Source organism: Pelobates fuscus, chromosome 3 (assembly GCF_036172605.1).
Source record: "Pelobates fuscus isolate aPelFus1 chromosome 3, aPelFus1.pri, whole genome shotgun sequence".
Lineage (NCBI taxonomy): Eukaryota > Metazoa > Chordata > Amphibia > Anura > Pelobatidae > Pelobates > Pelobates fuscus.
The window spans coordinates 413,983,413-414,010,154 of NC_086319.1; the positions used below are offsets into that span (position 1 = coordinate 413,983,413).

The 26,742-nt window shown below is 39.8% G+C and overlaps 1 protein-coding gene across 1 annotated transcript; it reads right to left on the bottom strand.

The window, feature by feature from the left end:
* Nucleotides 1–22,236: 22,236 nt before the first annotated feature.
* LOC134602047 (olfactory receptor 1468-like) lies at nt 22,237–23,166 on the bottom strand. The gene has a single exon (XM_063446548.1). It carries the CDS (start codon nt 23,164–23,166, stop codon nt 22,237–22,239), a length of 930 nt encoding a protein of 309 aa, XP_063302618.1.
* Nucleotides 23,167–26,742: the final 3,576 nt, after the last annotated feature.

Consider the following 26,742-nt stretch of genomic DNA (forward strand, 5'->3'; position numbering starts at 1 on the left):
TAGGGACTGTTCCCCCTACATAGGATCACTTGGCAGGTATGGATTGACACCTGTCCTCAAAGCCCCTGATTAACACTGACACAGAGCAGAAAAGAGACTGTTCCCTGTCCTCAGAGCCCATGATACACACTGACGCAGAATAGGGACTGTTCCCCCTACATAGGGTCACTTGGCAGATATGGATTGACACCTGTCCTCAAAGCCCCTGATACACACTGACACAGAGCAGAATAGAGACTGTTCCCCGACCTCAGAGGCCATGATACACACTGACACAGAGCAGAATAGGGACTGTTCCCCCTACATAGGATCACTTGGCAGGTATGGATTGACACCTGTCCTCAAAGCCCCAGATACACACTGACACAGAGCAGAATAGAGACTGTTCCCCGTCCTCAGAGTCCATGATACACACTGACACAGAGCAGAATAGAGACCGGGGGTCTAGTAGCATTGACACCCAGCACAGGTCGTTCGCCTTCAGCCTTTTTATACGAGGGTCCCTCAACAGGCACGGCAGCATAAAAGACCCCATTTGCACAAGGTTGGATGCCGAGCTACTCATTTCCCGTTCCTCCTCCTCACACAGAGCAGAATAGGGACTGTTCCCCCTACATAGTTTCACTTGGCAGATATGGATTGACACCTGTCCTAAAAGCCCCAGATGCACACTGACACAGAGCAGAATAGAGACTGTTCCCCGTCCTCAGAGCCCATGATACACACTGACACAGAGCAGAATAGAGACCGGGGGTCTAGTAGCGTGGACACCCTGCACAGGTCGTTCTCCTTCAGCCTTTTTATACGAGGGTCCCTCAACAGGCACGACAGCATAAAAGACCCCATTTGCACAAGGTTGGATGGCGAGCTACTCATTTCCCGTTCCTCCTCCTCACACAGAGCAGAATAGGGACTGTTCCCCCTACATAGGGTCACTTGGCAGGTATGGATTGACCCCTGTCCTCAAAGCCCCTGATTAACACTGACACAGAGCAGAATAGAGACTGTTCCCCGTCCTCAGAGCCCATGATACACACTGACACAGAGCAGAATAGGGACTGTTACCCCTACATAGGGTCACTTGGCAGATATGGATTGACACCTGTCCTCAAAGCCCCAGATACACACTGACACAGAGCAGAATAGAGACTGTTCCCCGTCCTCAGAGCCAATGATACACACTGACACAGAGCAGAATAGAGACCGGGTGTCTAGTAGCGTGAACACCCAGCACTGGTCGTTCTCCTTCAGCCTTTTTCATACGAGGGTCCCTCAACAGGCACGACAGCATAAAAGACCCCATTTGCACAAGGTTGGATGCCGAGATACTCATTTCCCGTTCCTCCTCCTCACACAGAGCAGAATAGGGACTGTTCCCCCTACATAAGGTCACATGGCAGGTATGGATGGACACCTGTCCTCAAAGCCCTGATTAACACTGACACAGAGCAGAATAGAGACTGTTCCCCGTCCTCAGAGCCCATGATACACACTGACACAGAGCAGAATAGGGACTGTTCCCCAGACATAGGGTCACTTGGCAGGTATGGATTGACACCTGTCCTCAAAGCCCCTGATACACACTGACACAGAGCATAATAGAGACTGTTACCCCTAAATAGGGTCACTTGGCAGATGTGGATTGACACCTGTCCTCAAAGCCCCAGATACACACTGACACAGAGCAGAATAGAGACCGGGGGTTTAGTAGCGTGGACACCCAGCACAGGTCGTTCTCCTTCAGCCTTTTTATACGAGGGTCCCTCAACAGGCACAACAGCATAAAAGACCCCATTTGCACAAGGTTGGATGCCGAGTTACTCATTTCCCGTTCCTCCTCCTCACACGCTGAAGGAAGGCCTGAAACACCCGCTTTAAGGACACTGACTGCTATTAGCTTACACTGGAAAACTTTTTTTCTTTGTAAAAGCATGCTGCAGAGACACCAGATATGAGTGGCAACTGTCAAAGTCCACTGGCAGGGGTCTGCAGGGCACACGCTGAAGGCCTGAAACACCCGCTTTAAGGACACTGACTGCTATTAGCTTACACTGGAAAACTTGTATTCTTTGTAAAAGCACGCTACAGAGACACCAGATATGAGTGGCAACTATCAAAGTCCACTGGCAGGGGTCTGCAGGGCACACGCTGAAGGAAGGCCTGAAACACCTGCTTTAAGGACACTGACTGCTATTAGCTTACACTGGAAAACTTTTTTTCTTTGTAAAAGCACCCTACAGAGACACCAGATATGAGTGGCAACTGTCCAAGTCCACTGGCAGGGGTCTGCAGGGCACACGCTGAAGGCCTGAAACACCCGCTTTAAGGACACTGACTGCTATTAGCTTACACTGGAAAACTTTTATTCATTGTAAAAGCACGCTACAGAGACACCAGATATGAGTGGCAACTGTCAAAGTCCACTGGCAGGGGTCTGCAGGGCACACGCTGAAGGCCTGAAACACCCGCTTTAAGGACACTGACTGCTATTAGCTTACACTGGAAAACGTTTTTTCTTTGTAAAAGCACGCTATAGAGACATCAGATATGAGTGGCAACTGTCAAAGTCCACTGGCAGGGGTCTGCAGGGCACACGCTGAAGGCCTGAAACACCCGCTTTAAGGACACTGACTGCTATTAGCTTACACTGGAAAACATTTTTCTTTGTAAAAGCACGCTACAGAGACACCAGATATGAGTGGCAACTGTCAAAGTCCACTGGCAGGGGTCTGCAGGGCACACGCTGAAGGCCTGAAACACCCGCTTTAAGGACAACTAACCGCTCTTCAATCTATTACAGTGAAAAAAAAATGTTCTTTTTAAATGTCAAGCTTAAGCTATTGTGACACCAGATATGAGTGGTGACACTGGGCAAATGAGCCTTGTATCCACTGAGCCTGACACAGAAGCTGGCAGACAACTAAATGCTCTTCAATCTATTACAGTGACATTTTTTTTTTGCTTTTTAAATGTCAAGCTTAAGCTATTGTGACACCAGATATGAGTGGTGACACTGGGCAAATGGGCACAGTATCCACTGAGCCTGACACAGAAGCTGGCAGACAACTAAATGCTCTTAAATCTATTACAGTGAAAAAAAAATGTATTTTTAAATGTCAAGCTTAAGCTATTGTGACACCAGTGAGTGAGTGGTGGCACTGGGCAAATGGGCACAGTATCCACTGAGCCTGACACAGAAGCTGGCAGGCAGGCAACTGCAATTACATTACACAGAAAAAAAAAAAGAAAGAAAAAAAAAAAAGCAGCCTGATGTTCTAGCCCTAAAAGGGGCTTTTTGGGGTGCTGTTCTTACAGCAGAGATCAGATGAGTCCTTCAGGACTGTAGTGGACACTGAATACCCTAGCCTAGCTATCAATTTCCCTATCTAATCAGCAGCAGCTACACTTTCCCTCCTCTCACTAAGCATGCAGCTTCAGAATGAATCTAAAATGGATGCTGGGAGGGAGGTGGGAGGGTGTGGAAGGGAGGGTCTGCTGCTAATTTGCTGGAATGTGTCTGCTGACCGTGAGGCACAGGGTCAAAGTTTGCTCAATGATGACGAATAGGGGGCGGATCGAACCGCCCATGTGTTTGCCCGCGGCGGCGAACGCGAACACGCTATGTTCGCCGGGAACTATTCGCCAGCGAACAGTTCGGTACATCACTACTTATGACCAATAATATGCACTTTGTATTAACTTAAGCACTTTGCCCTAGCATAATTACGTTATGCACTTTATTCAACTCTATGCACTTTATGTATTAATTAAAATATTTCGTCCCATTTATGACTTATGGTTAAATTCACGATCATATTATTATGATCAAGAATAATCTCTAACAAAAGTTGCACTATTCCTATTAAGAGAGGTTTAGTATAGTTATAAACATATAGGTGACTTCTTCCCCACAGTTGATTATTTCCACTGTTTCACAAAAACATCTTTTTATTTTTACTTTTATGCATCAAATTGTGGGTCTTGAGCAAATATCTATTTTTAGTCATCATACGCATTGTTATTAACCAATGGTTGATGTATCTAATATGCCCATCTGTATATTTGGAATATTTACATTTCTATTTATTTGTTAATTTTATTTGTGCTTTCGTGTCTTGTTCCTTTATAATATACAGACAGTGAATGTTGATGTAATTTCTAGATATCAAATATAAACAGCTTCATGGATATTTTGGAGATTAAACATCAAGTCTTTTCATTTCATGAGCATGTATATTTGAATTTAAGTATATTTTTTGCTATTCCATGTATCTGGCACTTTAATTAATTTTGCCGATAGGCTTAATGTTGCTTATGTTAATTGATTTTCTTGGCCGTCCACGCGCATGCTTAGTTCTGCCTGTGTGGACCACCCATATTGTGTGGTTGGTTGGGGTGATCCTAACATGCGCCCGGACTTAGTCAAGGGCTGTGCGATCTGGCTCCATTGAGCGCATGTGTGGATATGACGTACCCAGAAGTAATTGTATTGAAACGCAACTTGCATTCCACCATGGTGTTCTCAGGGAAATCTGCTTAGCGGTTCTCTTCATATGTGGTCAGTAACTTCTTTATTTCAATTCATGCTGATTATTACTGCACATTAACTACTATTAACAACGTATTACGATTTACAATATATACAATATACCAGTATGTATACAAAACCCAGTGCAGATAATAGATTAATAGAATAATACCACTGTATGTTCAAATATAGCAGCATAATACCTAAAACATTAAATACAACATAGTGTAAACTGTATAAAAATACAAAGAAGTAATAAGACTCAGGACTAGCACTCACATTTCCCAGAGCCATACCAGGCTCTGTATAGCAGGCTCAGAGGTGCCAATACTGGCTAACAATCCCAATATCAATGATGAAAGTTGGAGTGGGAATAGGTTAAAACAATTTATTGTATAAATAAATATATTTAAAAGTGTGCTATGGGGGTGGAACCCAGCATAAAACAAAATAAGGTAACAAAGCCAGAGGTCCACTCACCGTTCCAACATACGTTCCAGCGCATAGAAAACGGAAGTGACATCACTCACGAAAACCGGAAGTGACGCGCCGGCAATCAAAAGACCATGAGTAAGTGGGAACATTTAAAAGAGGGACGAAAGGACTTGGAAAACAGCACTTGAAGAAGGCTGATCGCCGAAACGCGACTGCTGACAAAGGGTTTTATCCTTTGTTTGTTATTTAACATTTACTTGTGGGTGACTTACCATATTAGTGAGTGGATCTCCGGCTTTGTTACCTTATTTTGTTTTATGCTGGGTTCCACCCCCATAGCACACTTTTAAATATATTTCTTTATACAATAAATTATTTTTTTAACCTATTCCAAGTCCACCTTAGCCAGTATTGGCACCCCTGAGACTGCTATACAGAGCCTGGTACGGCTCTGGGAAATTTGAGTGCTAGTCCTGAGTCTCATTACTTCTTTATATTTATATACACTTTACACTATGTTGTATTTTATGTTTTAGGTATTATCCTGCTATATTTGAACATACAGTGGTATTACTCTATTATCTGTACTGGGTTTTGTATACATACTGGTATATTGTATATATTGTATTTTTGTATCAGGTGTTATTGGGAAGCAATACAATATCAGTTACACTACCCAGTGACATATTAAGAATACATAAGAAAGCCATAATTGTGAAGCACCAACCCACTATTTATATTGTTTTGTATTACGATTTACAGCTGTCACTTTTCTGTTAATTATACCCATCCACATGTGTGCTGTACGTTATGTGATTGTTTTAATTTACCCATACATACTGTGTTAGTTGGTGTATTTGTTAGGTTGATAAAGACCTAGCTGGTCGAAACGTTGCTGTGGTTCTAATAAAGTACCTATCTTGAACCAAGGAGTGCCTGTACCTTTTTCCCTTTATTCTAGAGCTTTTTACAATGACTGACAGAGAGCTAAATCACCCAGTTACAGGATAATAGTTTGTGAGTTTTTGCATTTAATTTTATTTTTCAAATCTCACAAACAGTTTTTATTAAAACAGGGATAAGTAAATATTAGATACAAATTGATTGAAGTGAGTATAACATTTCAGTGACAGAATAGTTTATTGTCAGCTCTCATCCAGTTTTTGTTTATTGAGCAACTCTTTCACACAAAGAAATGTAAAATCATGTTCCCAAAATGAATTGGATCATTTACAAACTAAATGAAGTGTTTTTCAAACCGTTTCAATATGTTCCTTTCTATAACTAGTTTAACCTGTGAAGAGCAGTTACTGTATTCAAAACTGGCACATGATCAGATTCGATTTATTTTTTTTATATCTCAAAACATGTAAAATAATATTTATATCTGAACATCACACACATTGACAAGTATTACATTGAAATGTCTCAATTACATCAAATAATAATCAAAACATCACATTCTTACATGTAAGGAAACGTCTTCTTAAAGCTTACCTTCCTTCAGTAGCTTTACTTAGTTACTTAGTAATAGTTTGTTTCAGCAATGCTACAGAAGAATATTAATCTGTACAAAAATGTTAGAATAATGAAGTAGGCAATGCAAGATTGTTTTAAATCAGAATCCCACTGATTTAACCCTTTCTTTACATTCTCTCTTTTTGGTATAACTCACCTTTGGTGTAGGTACAATTAGGATATAAAATTATTAATTTCCTTGAAATATATATTTCCCGAAGACAAACCTTTAGAGCAGTATATATTTCTATGTGTCTATGGGACCTTTTATACCGTAATGTTAATTGCTCAAGTATAGCCCTGTTATAAAAACCCTCAGGATTCCAGGATTGCAGTTGCCTAGAGAGGCCATTGTGGCTGTTGCCTACAGAGGCCATTATGGCTATTGTCTAGAGAGCCCAGGACCAACAAGAAATACATTCTAAAAACTTATATTTGCAAAGAAGACATAAGCTTTACAGATAAAAATGATATATTTATATTGTTAATGTAAACAGTTCAAAATAAAACATGTTGACATTTCTAAGTTCAAGAAACACTCCGAGTTCCATAACTACTACAGAACACCTTAGTGGCAATAGTGCAGGGCTAGCTCAGGAAAACATCAGCTGATCACTCTCAGTCATGAGCAATGATCTGCGTCCAGTAGTAGAGGCAGGGAGTGGTGTCACTGGACACCATAACCACTACAGCACACCTGCAAGCAATTGTGTTTTTGTCCATTGCAAGCGTTCCAATATATACTATTTGCTTCAAAGCTGTTGTTTAAGTTCTTCCTAAGCTGAAAGGTTGATTTAGAAGTATACCATGTGCTCACTATGCCTAGATGGGTTCAGGCTACATCTCATTGCTGAGGCCCAATGGAGTCCAAAATTATCAGTTGGGGTTGCTGGAATTTCGGATCTGGACCCCACTGTGGGTGATATCAGTTGGATCAGTTTCATAGGTGAAATGCTAAAGGTCTCTATGTAATAAGTACATTTCTTTATGAGTCCTGAGTAGTGATGTCGCGAACACAAATTTTTCGGTTCGCGAATGGCGAACGGGAACTTCCGCAAACGTTTGCGAACCGGTGAACCGGGCGAACCGCCATTGACTTCAATGGGCAGGCGAATTTTAAAACCCACAAGGACGGTCTGGCCACAAAAGTGATGGAAAAGTTGTTTCAAGGGGACTAACACCTGGACTGTGGCATGCCGGAGGGGGATCCATGGCAAACTCCCATGGAAAATTACACAGTTGATGCAGAGTCTGGTTTTAATATATAAAGGGCAGAAATCACCTAACGTTCCTAAATCACAATGTATATGGATTGACACCTGACATATGACATATTGACACCTTGACATATGGATTGACACCTGTCCTCAGAGCCCCTGATACACACTGACACAGAGCAGAATAGGGACTGTTCCCCCAACATAGGGTCACTTGGCAGATATGGATTGACACCTATCCTAAGGATCCCTGATACACACTGACACAGAGCAGAATAGGGACTGTTCCTCCTACATAGGGTCACTTGGCAGATATGGATTGATACCTATCCTAAGGATCCCTGATACACACTGACACAGAGCAGAATAGGGACTGTTCACCCTACATAGGGTCACTTGGCAGGTATGGATTGACACCTATCCTAAGGATCCCTGATACACACTGACACAGAGCAGTATATGGACTGTTCCCCCTACAAAGGGTCACTTGGCAGATATGGATTGACACCTGTCCTCAGAGACCTAATTGTGTAATAATGGTAATACTATTACCTATTATATAGAGCAGAATAGAGACTGTTCCCCCTACATAGGGTCACTTGGCAGATATGGATTGACACCTGTCCTCAGAGACCATGATACACACTGACACAGAGCAGAGTAGAGACTGTTCCCCATCCTCAGAGACCATGATACTCACTGACACAGAGCAGAATAGAGACTGTCCCCCATCCTCAGAGACCATGATACACACTGACACAGAGCAGAATAGAGACTGTTCCCCCTACATAGGGTCACTTGGCAGATATGGATTGACACCTATCCTAAGGATCCCGGATACACACTGACACAGAGCAGAATAGGGACTGTTCCCCCTACATAGGGTCACTTGGCAGATATGGATTGACACCTATCCTAAGAATCCCTGATACACACTGACACAGAGCAGAATAGGGACTGTTCCCCCTACATAGGGTCACTTGGCAGATATGGATTGACACCTATCCTAAGGATCCCTGATACACACTGACACAGAGCAGAATATAGACTGTTCCCCCTACATAGGGTCACTTGGCAGATATGGATTGACACCTGTCCTCAGAGACCATGTTACACACTGACACAGAGCAGAATAGGGACTGTTCCCCCTACATAGGGTCACTTGGCAGATATGGATTGACACCTATCCAAAGGATCCCTGATACACACTGACACAGAGCAGAATAGAGACTGTTCCCCCTACATAGGGTCACTTGGCAGATATGGATTGACACCTATCCTAATTATACCTGATACACACTGACACAGAGCAGAATAGGGACTGTTCCCCCTAAATAGGTTCACTATGTGCCTTTTTTTTGTTTTGTTTTTGAAGCCACAGTGCAGCACCAGAGGGACGAAAAATTAGGCATGTACACATGCCTGAAAAATTAGGTATTGTTGCAGCCGCTGCTGTAGCAGCGGCCATAAAAATTGATGTTTGTTTCCCAGGCAGAAAGTGCCCTAAAACATTGCGGCTTGAACCCTAGTTGGTGGTGGATAAGTCACGCAAGTCATCCGGCATTCAGAGCTAAAATACAGCAGCGTGTGGACCATTTTTAGCCCAAGTCAGCTCATCTCATCAGGCCTTTTTTCGTCAAATGTATCGCCCAGTGTCAGTCGCTTCGGGATCCATCCCTCATTCATCTTAATAAAGGTGAGGTAATCTAGACTTTTTTGACCTAGGCGACTTCTCTTCTCAGTGACAATACCTCATGCTGCACTGAAGGTCCTTTCTGACAGGACACTTCATATTCCAAGTCTATTCCTAGGATACGTAGTCCTCCCCGGTCTCCCATTGATTCTCATTCTAGGAATGACAATCAAGAGATTTTTTTAGACAGGGGGCGAGAACCAAAGTCAGAACGAACGTACACACTCCCAACTCAAAACAGATTTCAAACACTAAGATCCCCAATAAAAAAAGACCTCACTCAGAGGTGGAGGAAGATCAAATTATATCAACACATCTCCCATACAGACAGAATTAAATAAAATTGAAGGTATTTTTATTCTTTCACGTCAATTTTTCACTGGATGAACTATCCCTCCTTAAAAAAGGACTTAAGTTTGCCCCTACAACCAATTTGAATGGTTTTAATTTATATTTGAACAATCAAAAATTCTTTTAAAAAAATTAACCATTAAAAGATTTTTTTCAAAATAAAGATACCGATAATTCACAAAACATTATATCATTGCAGGAAGAATCAAAAAATGGACCAAAGAATGGTTCAGTTTCCACTCAAAATATTATACATACTTTCTTTAAACCTAACTCTCATTTTTATCCTTGGTCTGCAAAGATCCAAAGATCCCAAGATCCATAAAAACCTCCATAAACCCCCTGGTCGTCCCATAGTCAGTGGTATTAATTCTTTGTCTTGCAATCTGTCAGAGTACACAGACTTTTTTCTTCAACCCTATGTTCCTCTCAGTGATTCGTACATTAGAGACACCAGACATATTTTACAAGATCTAACTTCAATACAATGGAAATCCACATACATTTTAGCTACTGCAGATATAACAGCCTTGTATTCAAATATCCCACACCAAAAGGGCATTTCAGCTATAAAAGATATACTAAATAACTACAAACTTCTTTCACTCATTCAAATTTAATTTCTGACACAATGTATGTCATTTGTATTAACAAAAAAAGTTTTGGGATTTGACGGTCAGTATTTTCTACAGAAATGTGGCGTCGCCATGGGTACCAAATTTGCCCCCAGCGACATGTTCGGCTGGGTGACCATCTAGGGGGCAGTTTGGTCCTATGGCGTCGCTACATAGATGATGTATTTCTTGTATGGGAAGGTTCTACTGAGAGTCTTGGTGCCTTCTTTGAATACATCAATTCTAATGATTATAATCTTCAATTTACTCACAATATTAGTTCTGTTTCTTTAGATTTTTTAGATCTTACCATTTACATAGATCAAAATCAACTGAAAACCAAAACATTTTTTAAACCAACTGACTGTAATACAGCTATAGACTTAGCCAGTGCTCATCATCCTCCTTGGCTTTCTAATGTGCCAAGAAGTCAATTAATCTGTCTTAGAAGAAACTGTTCAGACGATACAACATTTTTTCAACAAGCCCAGATAATTAAAACACGTTATTCAGAAAAAGGTTATGACCAAGATCAAATAAACACAGATATACAAACTATATTAGATACAGATAGATCTCGATTTTTAAAAAATCATTACAAAAGACAACAGGTCAAAAACAATTCCGATGTTCAGAATAACAAATTTCAATTTGCATTTATAACCCAATACAATCCACAAGCAAAACAAATCAAAAAGATCTTAAATACATATTGGTACATTCTCCAGAGAGATAATATACTCAAAGATGTTATCCCCAATAGACCTATGATTATTTACAAACGAGCAGCCAATCTAAAAAATAAACTGGCCCCCAGTCTTCTTCCTGCACATTCCTCACCCACACCTGTCTCTTTTCTTCAACCTCTAAAAGGTTTTTATTGTTGTGGACATTGTTCCACATGTAAATATCAAAAAAGAAAAATAACTAGTTGTGTTGGTACTCAAACTCAAAAAACTTCCCTAATCAACATATCCAGTGTTCTACTACTTTTGTGGTTTATTTGCTTCAATGTGGTTGTGGAGCCCAATACGTGGGCCGCACCACCCGAAAACTCCACATCAGACTTTTAGAACACTTCAACAATATCAAAAAAGGCAAGCTTGATCATAGTGTTCCTAAACACTGCAATACATGTCCCCTTTTTTGTTGGGAAAACTTTCAAGCCTTTGGTATAGAACATATCATATTAGGCTGTAGAGGAGGGGATAAAATCCAAGAATTAATCCGTCAAGAGGCATTTTGGATATATACTCTTAAAACATTACATCATGGCCTTACTGCTGAAATAGATTTACAAGGTCTTATTTAGTTGATCTTTTAGAACACTGGATCTGTCATTTGGATTTTTTATATATTAATCCTCCTTTTTCGCTCTCTCATTCTTTCCTGTATCTTTATTTAGAATATATTGTTATTTAACATATGTGTATATGAGTTATCTTTTTATACATTATTATTTTATCTTATTATATGGATAGATGGTGTTCATATATATATATACTAATCAATTAATGTATCCACTATTAAGCATTTATCAATTAATGAATTGACTTACGGTCTATTGAACATTTATGTATCTCATATATTCTTTTTAATATATTCCTTCAGTTTATTTATTTTTAATTTATTATATTTTTTTTGATTAATTGCCATATTATATTTTTTATATTTTTTTATTTTTATTTTCAATTTAATTTTATATTCTTTATTTTTCTATGTTTGTATGGCGACAGATTGTTGGTTCTGTGTACTTTTCTTTAATGCTTAGGTCTCTTGAGCGTGCGTTATGACACGCCCAATGCTCGAGTGTTTGGAACTTCGCGTTCTTTACACGTACATGCAAATTACCGGAAAGACGTCATAGGAAGTGCGTCATTGCATTCGAGGCTGGAACGCACGCCGCCGGTGAACGGCATTAAGAAGAATTACTGCGGGTATAAGAAGTCCTTCTACACAAGACTCTTTACATATCCCTGAAGAAGTCCTGTATATATTACTCTGGCCGAAACGCGTTGGATAAGGAAAATTGGACTCTTTATTGTTTTTTCATTATTATTTTTATATTTTATCTATTCCCTCTGTTTGCTCTGCTGCTAAGACCGGAATTGTGCTTTTATCTACCACGCTGCCATCCAGTTCCACTGGGAGTGGAGATATGCCTATTACATCCTTTTGTCTGTAAGTGCAACCAATAAATATATTTTGTATTCTTTCTACGTACTTCACCATGTATGGCTTTTTTTTTATCCATTTCTTTAACCCCTTAAGGACACATGACATGTGTGACATGTTATGATTCCCTTTTATTCCAGAAGTTTGGTCCTTAAGGGGTTAAAGACATCCATATATTTGTATCTGCTATCAAATTCATCACTGCATATACCCCAAGGGGGTGAGAGGCCTGATTTTCACTTTTGTTTGTGAGTTTTCCATTAGCATCACATTTCCATAATTATTATCATACTGTGTTACGCTATGATTTGTATTTTTTATCATTTTAGATTCCACAATATTCTTATATAGAATATCTCTACTCTGGTTATATTTTCCAGGTTGTATTACATATTATATGCTTATTGAATGTGGTTTCCACTTTGTTGTCTTATGTTTTACTCCATATACAATACCTTGGGGTGTCAACTTTTCAAATATATGCACGTTCATGGCAAGAAAATAAATTGGCATATGTAAAAAGGCCCCCCAAAAAGAAGAGAGGCAAAGAAGATATGTCAAATTTGAAAAACACATGTCAGATGTTTGGCATTGCACCCCCCCAAAACAACCCAACAAACCTATGCATAGGTGGTATCACTGTACTCAGGAGATGCTGCTGAACACATATTGGGGTATTCGTCAATAACACATAACAGGAATTGAGAATCCATGCCTAAGGTACAATGTGAGAGAAAAACACACAAAAAAAATTACTACCCAAAAGTTTGACAAAGACTGGTGGTAGAATTAGTGCATGGAAAGTGTTAAAATGTCACCTTTTTAAATACCCTAGGGTGTCTACTTTTGAAAAATATATGAGGGTAAATTACATTGGTCGGCTTTAGTGATGTCCCGAACGGTTCGCCTGCGAATAGTTCCTGGCGAACATAGCTTGTTCGCCACGGATGGCGAACATTTGCGATGTTCGGTTCGCCCCCTATTCGTCATCATTGAGTAAACTTTTATCTTGTACCTCACAGTCAGCAGACACATTCCAGGCAATCAGAAGCAGACCCTCCCTCCCAGACCCTCCCACCTCCTAGACAGCATACAATTTAGATTAATGATGAAGCTGCATTCTTTTTTTTTTTTTTTTAGACAGAAGTGTGTTATATTTGAGCATGCTAGGCTGAACGTGCGTATATCATGGCTAGTTGCACTGAGGGTATGAGTATATAGCAGTACATTGTTGTGAAAGATGGCTGTCATGTTTAGGGTGTAGCTTGCACGTTATCAACTGTGTATTTATATCAGCAGCTCCACCACTAGTTATAAATCAAGTGTGAGTCGCCCCATGAGATGAGACTAGTGAATAACATAATACATGAACGGTTAAGGTAAAGGCATGTAAGGAACTACGACAATAAACTCTTTAGGAGGTGAAATAATGACATGAAGTGATGTACCGAACTGTCTGCCGGCGAACAGTTCCCGGCGAACTTAGCGCGTTCGCGTTCGCCGCGGCGGGCGGACACATGCGCAGTTCGATCCGCCCCCTATTCGTCATCATTGGGCAAACTTTGACCCTGTGCCTCTCGGTCAGCAGACACATTCCAGCCAATCAGCAGCACTCCCTCCCTTCCACACCCTCCAACCTCCCTCCCAGCATCCATTTTCGATTCATTCGGAAGATGCATGCTTAGTGAGAGGAGGGAAAGTTTAGCTGCTGCTGATTAGATAGGGAAATTGATAGCTAGGCTAGGGTATTCAGTGTCCACTACAATCCTGAAGGACTCATCTGATCTCTGCTGTAAGGACAGCACCCCAAAAAGCCCTTTTTAGGGCTATAACATCAGGCTGCTTTTTTTTTTTTTTCCTGTGTAATGTAATTGCAGGTGCCTGCCTGCCAGCTTCTGTGTGAGGTTCACATTGGATACTGTGCCTATTTGCCCAGTGCCACCACTCATATCTGTTTTAACAATTGGTTAAGCTTTACATTTAAAATAAATATTTTTTTTTCACTGTAATAGAAGAGCAGTTGCCTGCCTGCCAGCTTCTGTGTGAGGTTGGATGCCTTGCCCATTTGCACAGTCAGTGCCACCACTCATATCTGTTTTACCAATTGGTTAAGCTTTAGATTTAAAATAAATATTTTTTTTTCACTGTAATAGAAGAGCAGTTGCCTGCCTGCCAGCTTCTGTGTCAGGTTGGATGCCTTGCCCATTTGCACAGTCAGTGCCACCACTCATATCTGTTTTAACAATTGGTTAAGCTTTAGATTTTAAATAAATCATTTTTTTTCACTGTAATAGAAGAGCAGTTGCCTGCCTGCCAGCTTCTGTGTGAGGTTCACATTGGATACTGTGCCCACTAGCCCAGTGCCACCACTCATATCTGTTTTAACAATTGGTTAAGCTTTAGATTTAAAATAAATAAAAAAAATTCACTGTAATAGAAGAGCAGTTGCCTGCCTGCCAGCTTCTGTGTCAGGTTGGATGCCTTGCCCATTTGCACAGTCAGTGCCACCACTCATATCTGTTTTAACAATAGCTTAAGCTTTAGATTTTAAATAAATATTTTTTTTTCACTGTAATAGAAGATCAGTTAGTTGTCTGCAAGCGTCTGGGTGTCAGGCCTACTTCAGCGTGTGCTCTGCAGACCTGTGCCAGCGTGCTTTGACAGTTGCCAATCATATCTGGTGTCTCTTTAGCGTGCTTTTACAAAGAAAAAACGTTTCCAGTGTAAGCTAATAGCAGACAGTCAGTGTCCTTCAAGCGGCTCTGTCAGGCCTTCCTTCAGCGTGTGCCCTGCACAACCCTGCCAGCGTGCTTTGACAGTTGCCACTCATATCTTGTGTCTCTATAGCGTGCTTTTACAACCAAAATTTTGTTTCCACTGTAATAGAAGAGCAGTTGCCTGCCTGCCAGCTTCTGTGTGAGGTTCACATTGGATACTGTGCCCACTAGCCCAGTGCCACCACTCATATCTGTTTTAACAATTGGTTAAGCTTTAGATTTAAAATAAATATTTTTTTTTCACTGTAATAGAAGAGCAGTTAGTGGTCTGCAAGCGTCTGTGTTTCAGGCCTACTTCAGCGTGTGCTCTGCAGACCTGTGCCAGCGTGCTTTGACAGTTGCCACTCATATCTTGTGTCTCTATAGTGTGCTTTTACAACCAAAATTTTGTTTCCACTGTAATAGAAGAGCAGTTGCCTGCCTGCCAGCTTCTGTGTGAGGTTCACATTGGATACTGTGCCTACTTGCCCAGTGCCACCACTCATATCTGTTTTAACAATTGGTTAAGCTTTACATTTAAAATAAATCATTTTTTTTCACTGTAATAGAAGAGCAGTTAGTTGTCTGCAAGCGTCTGGGTGTCAGGTCTACTTCAGCGTGTGCTCTGCAGACCTGTGCCAGCGTGCTTTGACAGTTGCCAATCATATCTGGTGTCTCTTTAGCGTGCTTTTACAAATAAAAAAGGTTTCCAGTGTAAGCTAATAGCAGACAGTCAGTGTCCTTCAAGCGGCTCTGTCAGGCCTTCCTTCAGCGTGTGCCCTGCACAACCCTGCCAGCGTGCTTTGACAGTTGCCACTCATATCTTGTGTCTCTATAGCGTGCTTTTACAACCAAAATTTTGTTTCCACTGTAATAGAAGAGCAGTTGCCTGCCTGCCAGCTTCTGTGTGAGGTTCACATTGGATACTGTGCCCACTAGCCCAGTGCCACCACTCATATCTGTTTTAACAATTGGTTAAGCTTTAGATTTAAAATAAATAATTTTTTTCCACTGTAATAGAAGAGCAGTTGCCTGCCTGCCAGCTTCTGTGTGAGGTTCACATTGGATACTGTGCCTACTTGCCCAGTGCCACCACTCATATCTGTTTTAACAATTGGTTAAGCTTTACATTTAAAATAAATATTTTTTTTCACTGTAATAGAAGAGCAGTTGCCTGCCTGCCAGCTTCTGTGTGAGGTTCACAGTGGATACTGTGCCTACTTGCCCAGTGCCACCACTCATATCTGTTTTAACAATAGCTTAAGCTTTAGATTTTAAAGAAATCATTTTTTTTCACTGTAATAGAAGATCAGTTAGTTGTCTGCAAGCGTCTGGGTGTCAGGGCTACTTCAGCGTGTGCTCTGCAGACCTGTGCCAGCGTGCTTTGACAGTTGCCAATCATATCTGGTGTCTCTTTAGCGTGCTTTTACAAAGAAAAAAGGTTTCCAGTGTAAGCTAATAGCAGCCAGTCAGTGTCCTTCTCATGGGAGTCCCATGGAATCCCCCTCTGGCATGCCACAGTCCAGGTGTTAGTCCCCTTGAAACAACTTTTCCATCACTATTGTGGCCTGAAAGAGTCCCTGTTGGTTTTCAAATTCGCCTGCCCATTGAAGTCAATTCAAAAATTTCGGGTTCGCGACAACACTAATGACATGTTTAAATGCTTGCTACTTTACGATTAGTTAATGTGCAGAGAGCAGTTCATGTGATCAAAGGCATGGTGTGGAGGATCGGCTATAGTGGTGTTATGGTACTTTTTAGCAGTAAACCAAAATGTTTAAATGTCTATCTGTTCCTGTCCAAATTAAAGAAAATTGAATTGCGTATATACGCTGAAGTAATTCAGTCTGACACACGGAGTTCAGGTTAAAATAACTTCGAGGAAATTTATTGGCAAGTGAAGCAAGAGCGGGCTCGCAGGCCCTTTTAAGAGGCATTTTGCGTCATCATTGATTATCAAGATATCAGTAAATACACATCATTAATTGGATTAATTGTTAAGTGTCTGGATTAGTGTCCACCTATCAATATAATTAATTGGCTCAAAAACTAAGTGGTTAGCTATGTGTCCACCCACCGAGAGGTGGTATTGTTTTGGACACGGGTGGGGACAAGGGGCTCAAGCGCCATCTTCCCTAGCATGAGGTTTACTCGGTGGAAAGGGGGGCTTGAGCGTCATTTTACACAGTCAGTGATGTCAGGTCTTGTGGTCAGGTGCAAGGTCTCTTATGAATAGAACATTTCATTACTACAGTGTTCTCATGGCCTTCAAATTATACTATGTTGCGAGTTAGGGGAAATTCAGCAGTTTCTGAGTTAGTCATGTCTTTATGGAGAATATAGTCTTTGTCCATTGTGTTAGATGTATTTAGGAAATTCTGTCATGTAATGTAGTTTTGAAATGGAGAAGTCAGGTTATGAGGACAAAATGGAGGATTTGTCACACAACAGATGAAAATGGAGTTAGTGCAATAATTCAATACAAGTTCAATAAAGATTTTTAATAATTCTACATCAGTCCCCCCTATGAAATGTTAGATTCTAAGAGATAAAACTTTATTTGTTAATACCAGAAGACGTGTTAGCCCAAAGGCACAGAAACCCCGTGGCCGCTAGCTAGGTGTTAATGCAAAGTGCAAGTCTGTCCCTAATTCTGACCCTAATAGGCTAACTCATCGTCAGTATGGCTCTCGAACACTTCACACCCATGGGTGGCCCATGGTGGCTTGCCCACCACTTCTCCACACGGGGCCTTTACCATTCACTGACAGATGCTGTCCCTAGGCTGGTCCCTTCCTAGAACTCTCGCACTTTATCAACAAAAGGGATAGTTTGTAGCGGCAAGCAGGGTGAGTTGAGATCCTGGAAATCTTGGTCATCAACTTCAAGATGGGTGAAAGTGGGTGCCACTTGGTCAACAGTCTTCGTGAGGGATTTTCCCAGACAAGGGAAGACACAACAAAAGAGAAGAGCAAAGATAAAAAGAAAAATTAGTATTGCCATACCAATATGCATTAAAGCCTTTTGCCAACCCGTCATCCAACCAAACCATCTGTCCCAGGGATCTTTTATCCCAGAATTCCTTTTCAACTCTTCAGAGAGGTCATTTAATTTTGCTATGGCTAATGTAACTTTACCATTAGGGCCTGTGTTTTCTGGGATGTAAGTACAACATGTCATGGTGTCGGGCAAAATTTTACATACTCCTCCTTTTTCGGCAAGGATCATATCTAGGGCCATTCTATTCTGGAAGGCCATTTGGGATGTGGCCTGCAACTGTTCGGCTAATCCCTGGAGGGCATCCCTGGTGTAATTAACAAAACGCTGTTGGTTGTAATAAATGTAATTTATCCAATTTAAATTCTTGTTTGCAGTAACTATGGTAAAAAGTGATTCAAATCCTGCAGCAACTTCATCTCTTGCTTTAAACTCATTGGGTACCCCCCTAGGCACCCCAATGGCATCAATGTAAATGTGAGGATCAAAACTTCCTTTTACTGGGGCTTCACGCTTAACCTTAGTGTGGCTGGACTCATGGGTGTTGAGGTGTGTGTCAGAGATAATGTGTATAGGCATAATGGCCTTAGCCAAAGTACACTCCCCCCACCATTCCGTGTCCATTCTGGATCTTAGCTGTAAATCCCCACACAACCAGTAAATATCTCCTAGTGATCTAGTATGGTGTTGTAACAGGTGCACAGGAACAGTTCTATAGGTAGCACAATAACCTTTGGAAAAGTTACCCATAAATTTACCGATCCCATCATACATGGTGTAGCAAGTGTAATTACCTTTATATACGGTAATACCATCAGGGGGTTTGACATCTTTGGCTAGAAGAGGATACTCAGCTGTCCATGCTTGACATATGGTCCTGTTAAAATTGTAGTGATAGGCAAAAAGACTCAAAATACAATTTTCTATATCTACTGGTAGGGTTAAAGGCACAGTGCCCAGATGAGGCCAGGCACCACCACACACATAGCATGCGGTTCTGTCATGCTTGTTGGCATTATATTTCATCCATTCTAACCATAGGTTAACGTCATTAAAACCTGTTTTAGCGGCCATGGTATCTTCAAAGGTGGGGTTAGCAATGGCCATCATGTCCTTAAAGGACTGGATGTGCGTTTTTAATGGGTTTGTGACCATATGAGTAGCTCCTTGCCACTCAGAAGAATTACACATATCTTTAAGGTAGAAATGCCCTAATTTATAGTAGGAACCCTTTTTCCAATACATTCCCATTACATACTGATCTGCATCTGTTGGGCTTGGATGCTCAATATTTAGGATCAATTTCATTGGTGTGCCTCCTCCAGGCTTTCTCAGAGTCATTCTTTGAAGGAGAGATCTACCATGGTCATCTACTTTAGATAAGGCACTTTTTGGTTTGTAACCCCAGGCAGGCCCGGCATTCCATCCCGCCGCCCCCCAATGGTCACAATTGTGCCCCCATTGTCTGTCAACTACACAAACATATGGGTCTTTTGCATGAGGGATATCTCTATAGATATTCTGGATTCGTGATGTAGGGAATGGGCATTCTACGATGTCACAATAATCAAAGGTATAGGTAGCCACGTGGGTACATGATGAGTTATACCAGAAGGTGTACCCACTAACATCTTTAGTGATGGCTACTTGCTGGGCCTTAATTAGACTAATTAAGGAGACAATGTACCAGAGGTACATGGTTGTGCGGTATCTGCTTCCTCTGGGGCAGGAGATTTCTTGCAGTGGGAAGCGTGGATCCAATGTGGCCTGCCGGCCAATTTGACGGAGGTTGCGGTAATCAGGAGAACTTGGAATGGCCCGTCAAATCTTGGTTCCAGGGTGTTTTTCCACACAAACTTCTTGACCAGAACCCAATCTCCGGGAAGCAGGTTGTGGGTACCTGTGTCCAAATCAGGATCTGGAATTGAAGAGAAAACTTGGGCATGTATTTTGTTCAAGGCACTTGCAAGTTCAGTTACATAGTCTACTAAAACATCAGATTGAAGCTGTAACTGCTGTGGATAATAACAACCTAGCCTGGGTGCTGTCCCAAATAGAATTTCATATGGGGATAATGAATGCTTCCCTCAAGGTGTGTGCCTAACGCTGAACAAAGCTATTGACAGGCTTTCTGGCCAGGGCATCTTTGTTTCTTGTGACATTTTTAACATTCTGGCTTTTAGAGTGCCGTTCATGCGCTCTACTTTACCACTACTTTGTGGGTGGTAAGGGGTGTGAAAGGCTAGGGTCACCCCCAGAGCAGTCCAAATTTCTTTAGTCACTGTTGCTGTAAAGGCTGGGCCCTGATCACTTTCAATGACTTCTGGAAGTCCAAATCTACATACAATGTCTGTAAGTAGGCGTCTTGCGGTTGTTTTTGCTGTGATATTGGCCACTGGGTAGGCTTCTGGCCAGCCTGAGAACATGTCCACTATTACTAGTGCATATTCATGAGGCCCACTCTTGGGCATTTGGTTATGGTCAATTTGAATTCTCTGGAACGGGTACATGGGTTTTGCGAGGTGTTTTGAAGGCACCTTGATTGGTTTTCCTGGGTTGCATTTTGCACAAATGACACATGTGCCTTTTTTGGCTCTGTTCCTACAGTAATCAGGTCGTAGGTTAGATTTGCCATATCTCCAATCTAGCAAATCACCTAGACCTCTTATTAGTACCCTGAATGAGAGTTGTGACTGTTGCGTACGAACAGCTACTTTTTTGCTACTTTTGTGATACAAATCAGGGTTATCGTTACGCTCTCACAATATACACACTGAAAGCCATTTCAGCCATAAAGATGTTGTTATAATATCTCTGTAATTTAAAGGTGTGTGGCTATACAGAAGCTCCATTCTTTACACTTGCTACTTTAGTGATACATATCGGGTAACTGTTACGATCTCATTATATACACACTGACAGCTATCCGTTGAGATTGTGTCACTTATTTCTGTGATAGCAAGGTGTGTCATGCTACAGACGATTTCTATTTTATATTTTCTTCTACACTTTTTTCATGTATATACACTTTTATTATTCATTTTGTGTGTTTACTATCTTCCCTAGAAAGGGTCAATAAAATTTATTATTTTACATATTTCATCTATGTTCTATACTGGCAATTTTTGAAGCCATGATTATGAACATGTCTATCCTGGGGTATAGGGACTGATGATAGGGTGGACATTTCTTGTCATACCTTTCTCAGTCTCTTCGCTTCTATAGGAAGAGATATTGTCTTCTTAGGGAAATCCCAAGTATGCAACAATTTTAATGCTGGTAATTGTGGGTTTAGTTCGTGTAGACTAATGCATGTCTGTTCACATTGTTTTAGGGCTCATTCCAAGACAATGTGCCCAAATAAAGCTTTTCCTAAACCCTATCTCACATGCGTGAACCTCAGCTTATTCACCGATTTACTACATCTACACCCATCACGACATTTTAGTGACTACCTCATAACAGGTCTATCGGAGGGTTTTCACACAGGGTTGATACATTTACCTACAGGCACATTGGAATGTGACAACTTACTTTCCACACGAGATGACCCACAGCTGGTACATAAACTTATCACAATTGAGGTGGACCAAGGGTTTTTGCTGGGTCCTTTCCACTCACCACCTTTTACTTCTTGGAGAACCAATTCCATTGGGATTGTCACGGGGAAAAACTCACTTAAACCCAGGCTAATCATTGATTTATCCGCACCACATTCCTCTACATTGCAACAGAAGAAACATGCAAAGTGAGTAACTGCAACATATCTTAAGAGTACAAAAGAAAGCAACAACCATTTAAGGGGTAGCCAGAAAGACAGATCAAACAGAGGGAATCTGCTACAAGAAACAGGGCATATGAAACACGAATCTGTAATAGGACAGCATTATGCACATGTAATAAAAACTGAACTGATACATTGCTATGTCTTGATGGTGTTTCCATGCTAAATCTAATGTCTTTTTGAGTGGATTGATGTCCATTTCACGAAAGCTTTCTTAATCTCCTCATTCCTAAGACTATATATGATTGGGTTTAAAAAGGGGGTTCCCATTGTGTACAGAAGAGACATAATCTTATTGACATTGATAGACTGGCCTTTTGAGGGAGCCATATATACAGCTATTATTGTCCCATAATACATACTCACTACAGCCAAGTGAGAGCTGCAGGTAGAAAAGGCTTTCTGTCTTCCAGTGGTGGAAGAGATTGACAAGATGGTGATACAAATTGAGATATATGTGAAAATTATGAACAGAAAGGGGAATAAAACATAAGGTATGGCTAAGGCAAAATCTACAAATAAAATTACAGTGTATTCTGAGCAAGACATCTCAAGAAGAGGTCCAAAGTCACAGAAATAATGGTCAAATACATTGGGTCCACAGAAATGTAAGTTAGAAACTAATAAAATAATAACAGTCAATGGTAGAAATGCTAACAGCCAGGAGCAAAGAGCCATCAAGAGACAGCATCTATGATCCATGATAGAAATGTAATGTAATGGGTCACAGATGGCCAAATACCGGTCATAGGACATCGCTGTGAGAAGAAGACATTCCGCTTCTGTTGATATACCGTGGAAGAAAAGTTGAGTGAAGCAGCCATTAATGGTTATGTGTATTCCCCCAGTAATGAGACATTGCAGCATATTGGGATTTATATTTGTGGTGATCAATATATCAGACAAGGATAACTGACTGAGGAAGAAATACATGGGAGATTTCAGGTTTGAGACCTTCGCCACTAATATAATAATTAGCAGGTTACTGATCAGTGTTAATATGTATATTAATAGGAAAAGAACAAATAGCACACGGTTAAAAATCTGGATATTCTGAAATCCCAGGAGCAGAAATTCTCTTATTTCTGTCTGGTTCATTTTAAGCAAATTCCTTATCTAGGAGAGAATTTGAAAATGTATATTAATAATTAAACACATCTGTATTTCTAGGGTAAAATGGAAGGAGCTTTTAAAATAGTAATATTTAACAAAACTTTTCTATTGTGATTTTAATGTGATGCTCTGTTTTATTGATTTAGCAAATTACATCATAATCCAGTTCAGATCAGGAACAGGGAAAACATGAAAACAAGGAGTAGGAAAAGAACCATTGTTTCATTATACCTCCTCTCTGTATGCTGCCTCTACGCTGCCTCACAGGTGCAGAGGACAGAGCTTCTAACAATCCTTGTAGAGTGTGTAAGGAACTGCACTCACTCCCATCAGTCTGAGCCAGGATGCTTTAACTGTACCGGAACCAAACACCAGATTGCCAAAGTAGTAGAATATAGGAAAAAAGGTCCAGGCTGTCCTTGGTTCAAGACAGGCACTTTATTAGAACCACAGCAATGTTTCGACCATCTAGGTCCTTATCAAGCTAACAAATACACCAACTAACACAGTATATAGATGAATCAAAACAATCACATAACATACAGCACACATGTGAATGGGTATAATTAACAGAAAAGTGACAGCTGTAAATCGTAATACATTGTTAATAGTAGTTTATTTGCATTAATAACCATCATGAATTAAAATAAACAAGTTACTGATCACATATGAAGAGAACTGCTAAGCAGATTTCCCTGAGAACGCCACGGTGGAACGCAAGTTGCGTTTCAATACAATTACTTCTGGGTACATTACAATCACACATCCGCTCAAGGGAGCCAGATGGCACAGCCTATGGCTAAGTCCGGGCGCATGCTCAGATCACCCCGACCAACCACACAATATGGGGGGTCCACATATGCAGAACTATTAACATAAGCAACAATAAGCCTATCAGCAAAATTTATTTCAGGTGCCAGGTACATGGAATAGCAAAAAATATAATTAAATTCAAATATACATGCTCATGAAATTAAAAGACTTGATGTTTAATCTCCAAAGTATCCATGAAGCTGTTTATATTTGATAACTAGAAATTACATCAACATTCACTGTCTGCATATTATAAAGGAACAAGCCATGAAAGCACAAATAAAACTAAAAAAATAAATAGAAATTTAAATATTCCCAATATACAGATGGGCATATTAGATACATCAATCATTGGTTAATAACAATATGTATGATGACTAAAAATTGATATTTGCTCAAGACCCACAGTTTGAAACATAAAAGTGAAAATAAAAATAAAAATAAAGTACCAAAATTATGTTTCAGAATTGTTACAGTATTGTAGTACTTATTACACCCAGTTGAGAAGAAGCACTAAATATGCTCAAAGGATTGTATCGGTGGGAAAAGAAGGTGAGGTATATCTGAAGGACTATCACCAACACCAACACCCTCAATTGAAAGATATCTGAAAATGAAAAGAAGAATAAAAATTAAAGTATCTAAAAAAGTATCTAAAAAAAATGTCTAAAAACAAATTTTAAATTAACGAGATGAGATTGAATTCCTGATTCAAGCCCTTTGATAGATTCACCAGGTAGGCCCATAGTGGTTGGCATTGATTCTTTATTGTCACCTTTCTCAACATTTTTAGATCCACTTGCCAGACCATACCTGTCCCAAATTAAATGACATAGGCAAAAGAGTTAAATTCATTTCCCGATACAGTACTTTGTCAATTGACATTAATAAGACATTAAACAGACATTGGGATATACTCTCCAAATGTCATCCTGATATTGAGGAGTTTAAAAATAAACCAATGCCTGTGTATAAACGAGCACCATCATTTACCAAAAATCACCCATACAGAACTCTAAAAAGAATGTTTGTTTTTGCATGCTTAAATTGTGTTTCTTGTAATTCAATGATTAAAGGCTTTACCACACAGTGGTAAAAAATATCCAATCAAAAAATTTGTGACATGTTTGACCACTTTTGTGGTATACATTCTCAAATGTCCATGTGGGTCAAACTATCCAAAGGATGAAGGACAGATTTTCTAAACATAAATTAACAATTAGGACTGGCCTTTTAGAACTACCCATACCCCTACATTTCAGCAAAGCTCATCATAATTTCTCCCAATTGAGATTTCAAATAATTGAACATGTTCTAGATGTGGAGATAGACAGAAGCGACTATTGTTGCGAGAAGTTTTTTTTTATAAAATAATTAGATGCACTCCACCCAAAGGGCTTGAATCAGGAAGGGCTTGAATCAGGAATTCAATCTAATCTTGTTAATTTAAAAAAATATATATATACCTTTTTTTTAGAAAAATATATTTTTTCTTCATTTCATTTTCAGATATCTTTCAATTGAGGGTGTTGGTGTTGGTGATAGCCCTTCAGATATACCTCACCTTCTTTTCCCACCGATACAATTATTTGAGCATATTTAGTGCTTCTTCTCAACTGGGTGTAATAAGTACTACAATACTGTAACAATTCTGAAACTTTAGTACTTGCATATTATGACTCAAATAGACATATTTTTTGTAAATAGATTAATTGGTGATGCAAGATTAGTTCTTATAAAATAAATACAATAGTATATCTTTAATTGATTTTTGGTTGGCACCTTTTATACATTTTGTATTTGATCTTCACTTTTCCCTGAAATTTTGCACTTTACTTTTGACTAATAAAATGCATTTTGTATTAACTTAAGCACTTTATTCAACTCTATGCACTTTATGTATTAATTAATAATATTTCGTTCCATTTATGACTTTTGGCTAAATTCGCGATCATATTATTATGATCAAGAATAATCTCTAACAAAAGTTGCACTATTTCTATTAAAAGAGGTTTAGTATAGTTATAAACATAAAGGTGACTTCTTCCCTACAGCTGATTATTTCAAATGTTTCACAAAAATCTTTTTATTTTTATTTTTACTTTTATGCATCAAATTGAAAATAGTAGGTACAAAAACTGGGTAAAATATAAGAACCAGTTTATTATACAAATCGATACAAATTTAAAAATTAAAAATATATCAAAAATACAGACCTGTCCACAATCAGATATAACTTTTTCACATCTCTATGGACTGGTAATTAATATCTGATTATGGACAGATCTGTATTTTTATATTTTACCCAGTTCTGTACCTACTATTTTTGACCATTGCCTACATTTCCTAGCGATACTATTGCTATAGCACACAGTTCCTTATACTGCAGTGCCTTATCATTATTATTATTTTTATTTTTATCTTTGTTAAATACAAAGTAGAGCATTTTGGTGCAACTATCTGCTACCCTTTATCATATCAGGCAAAGTTTGTAATTGCACCCTCCAACTATTTGTTGCAATCATTTGTTGCAATTTTGATTTATTGTTGTATATTCTATTTTCTCTTTCACTCCTTTACATTTTTCTGTTCATTATTTATATATAAGACCTAGCCCAGCATTTTTAGACTGTATCTATAGCTCTTAAAGGTGCAGTACCCATTTGTACAGCACCTTAATAGTACTTATTCCACTATCTACCTTTATTCAGAGCCATTAATATTAGCTGGCTCCTGGACTATTTGCAC

Excerpts from the sequence above, each read along its gene's own strand:
- LOC134602047 (XM_063446548.1), bottom strand. The coding sequence starts at position 23,166 with ATGAACCAGACAGAAATAAGAGAATTTCTGCTCCTGGGATTTCAGAAT.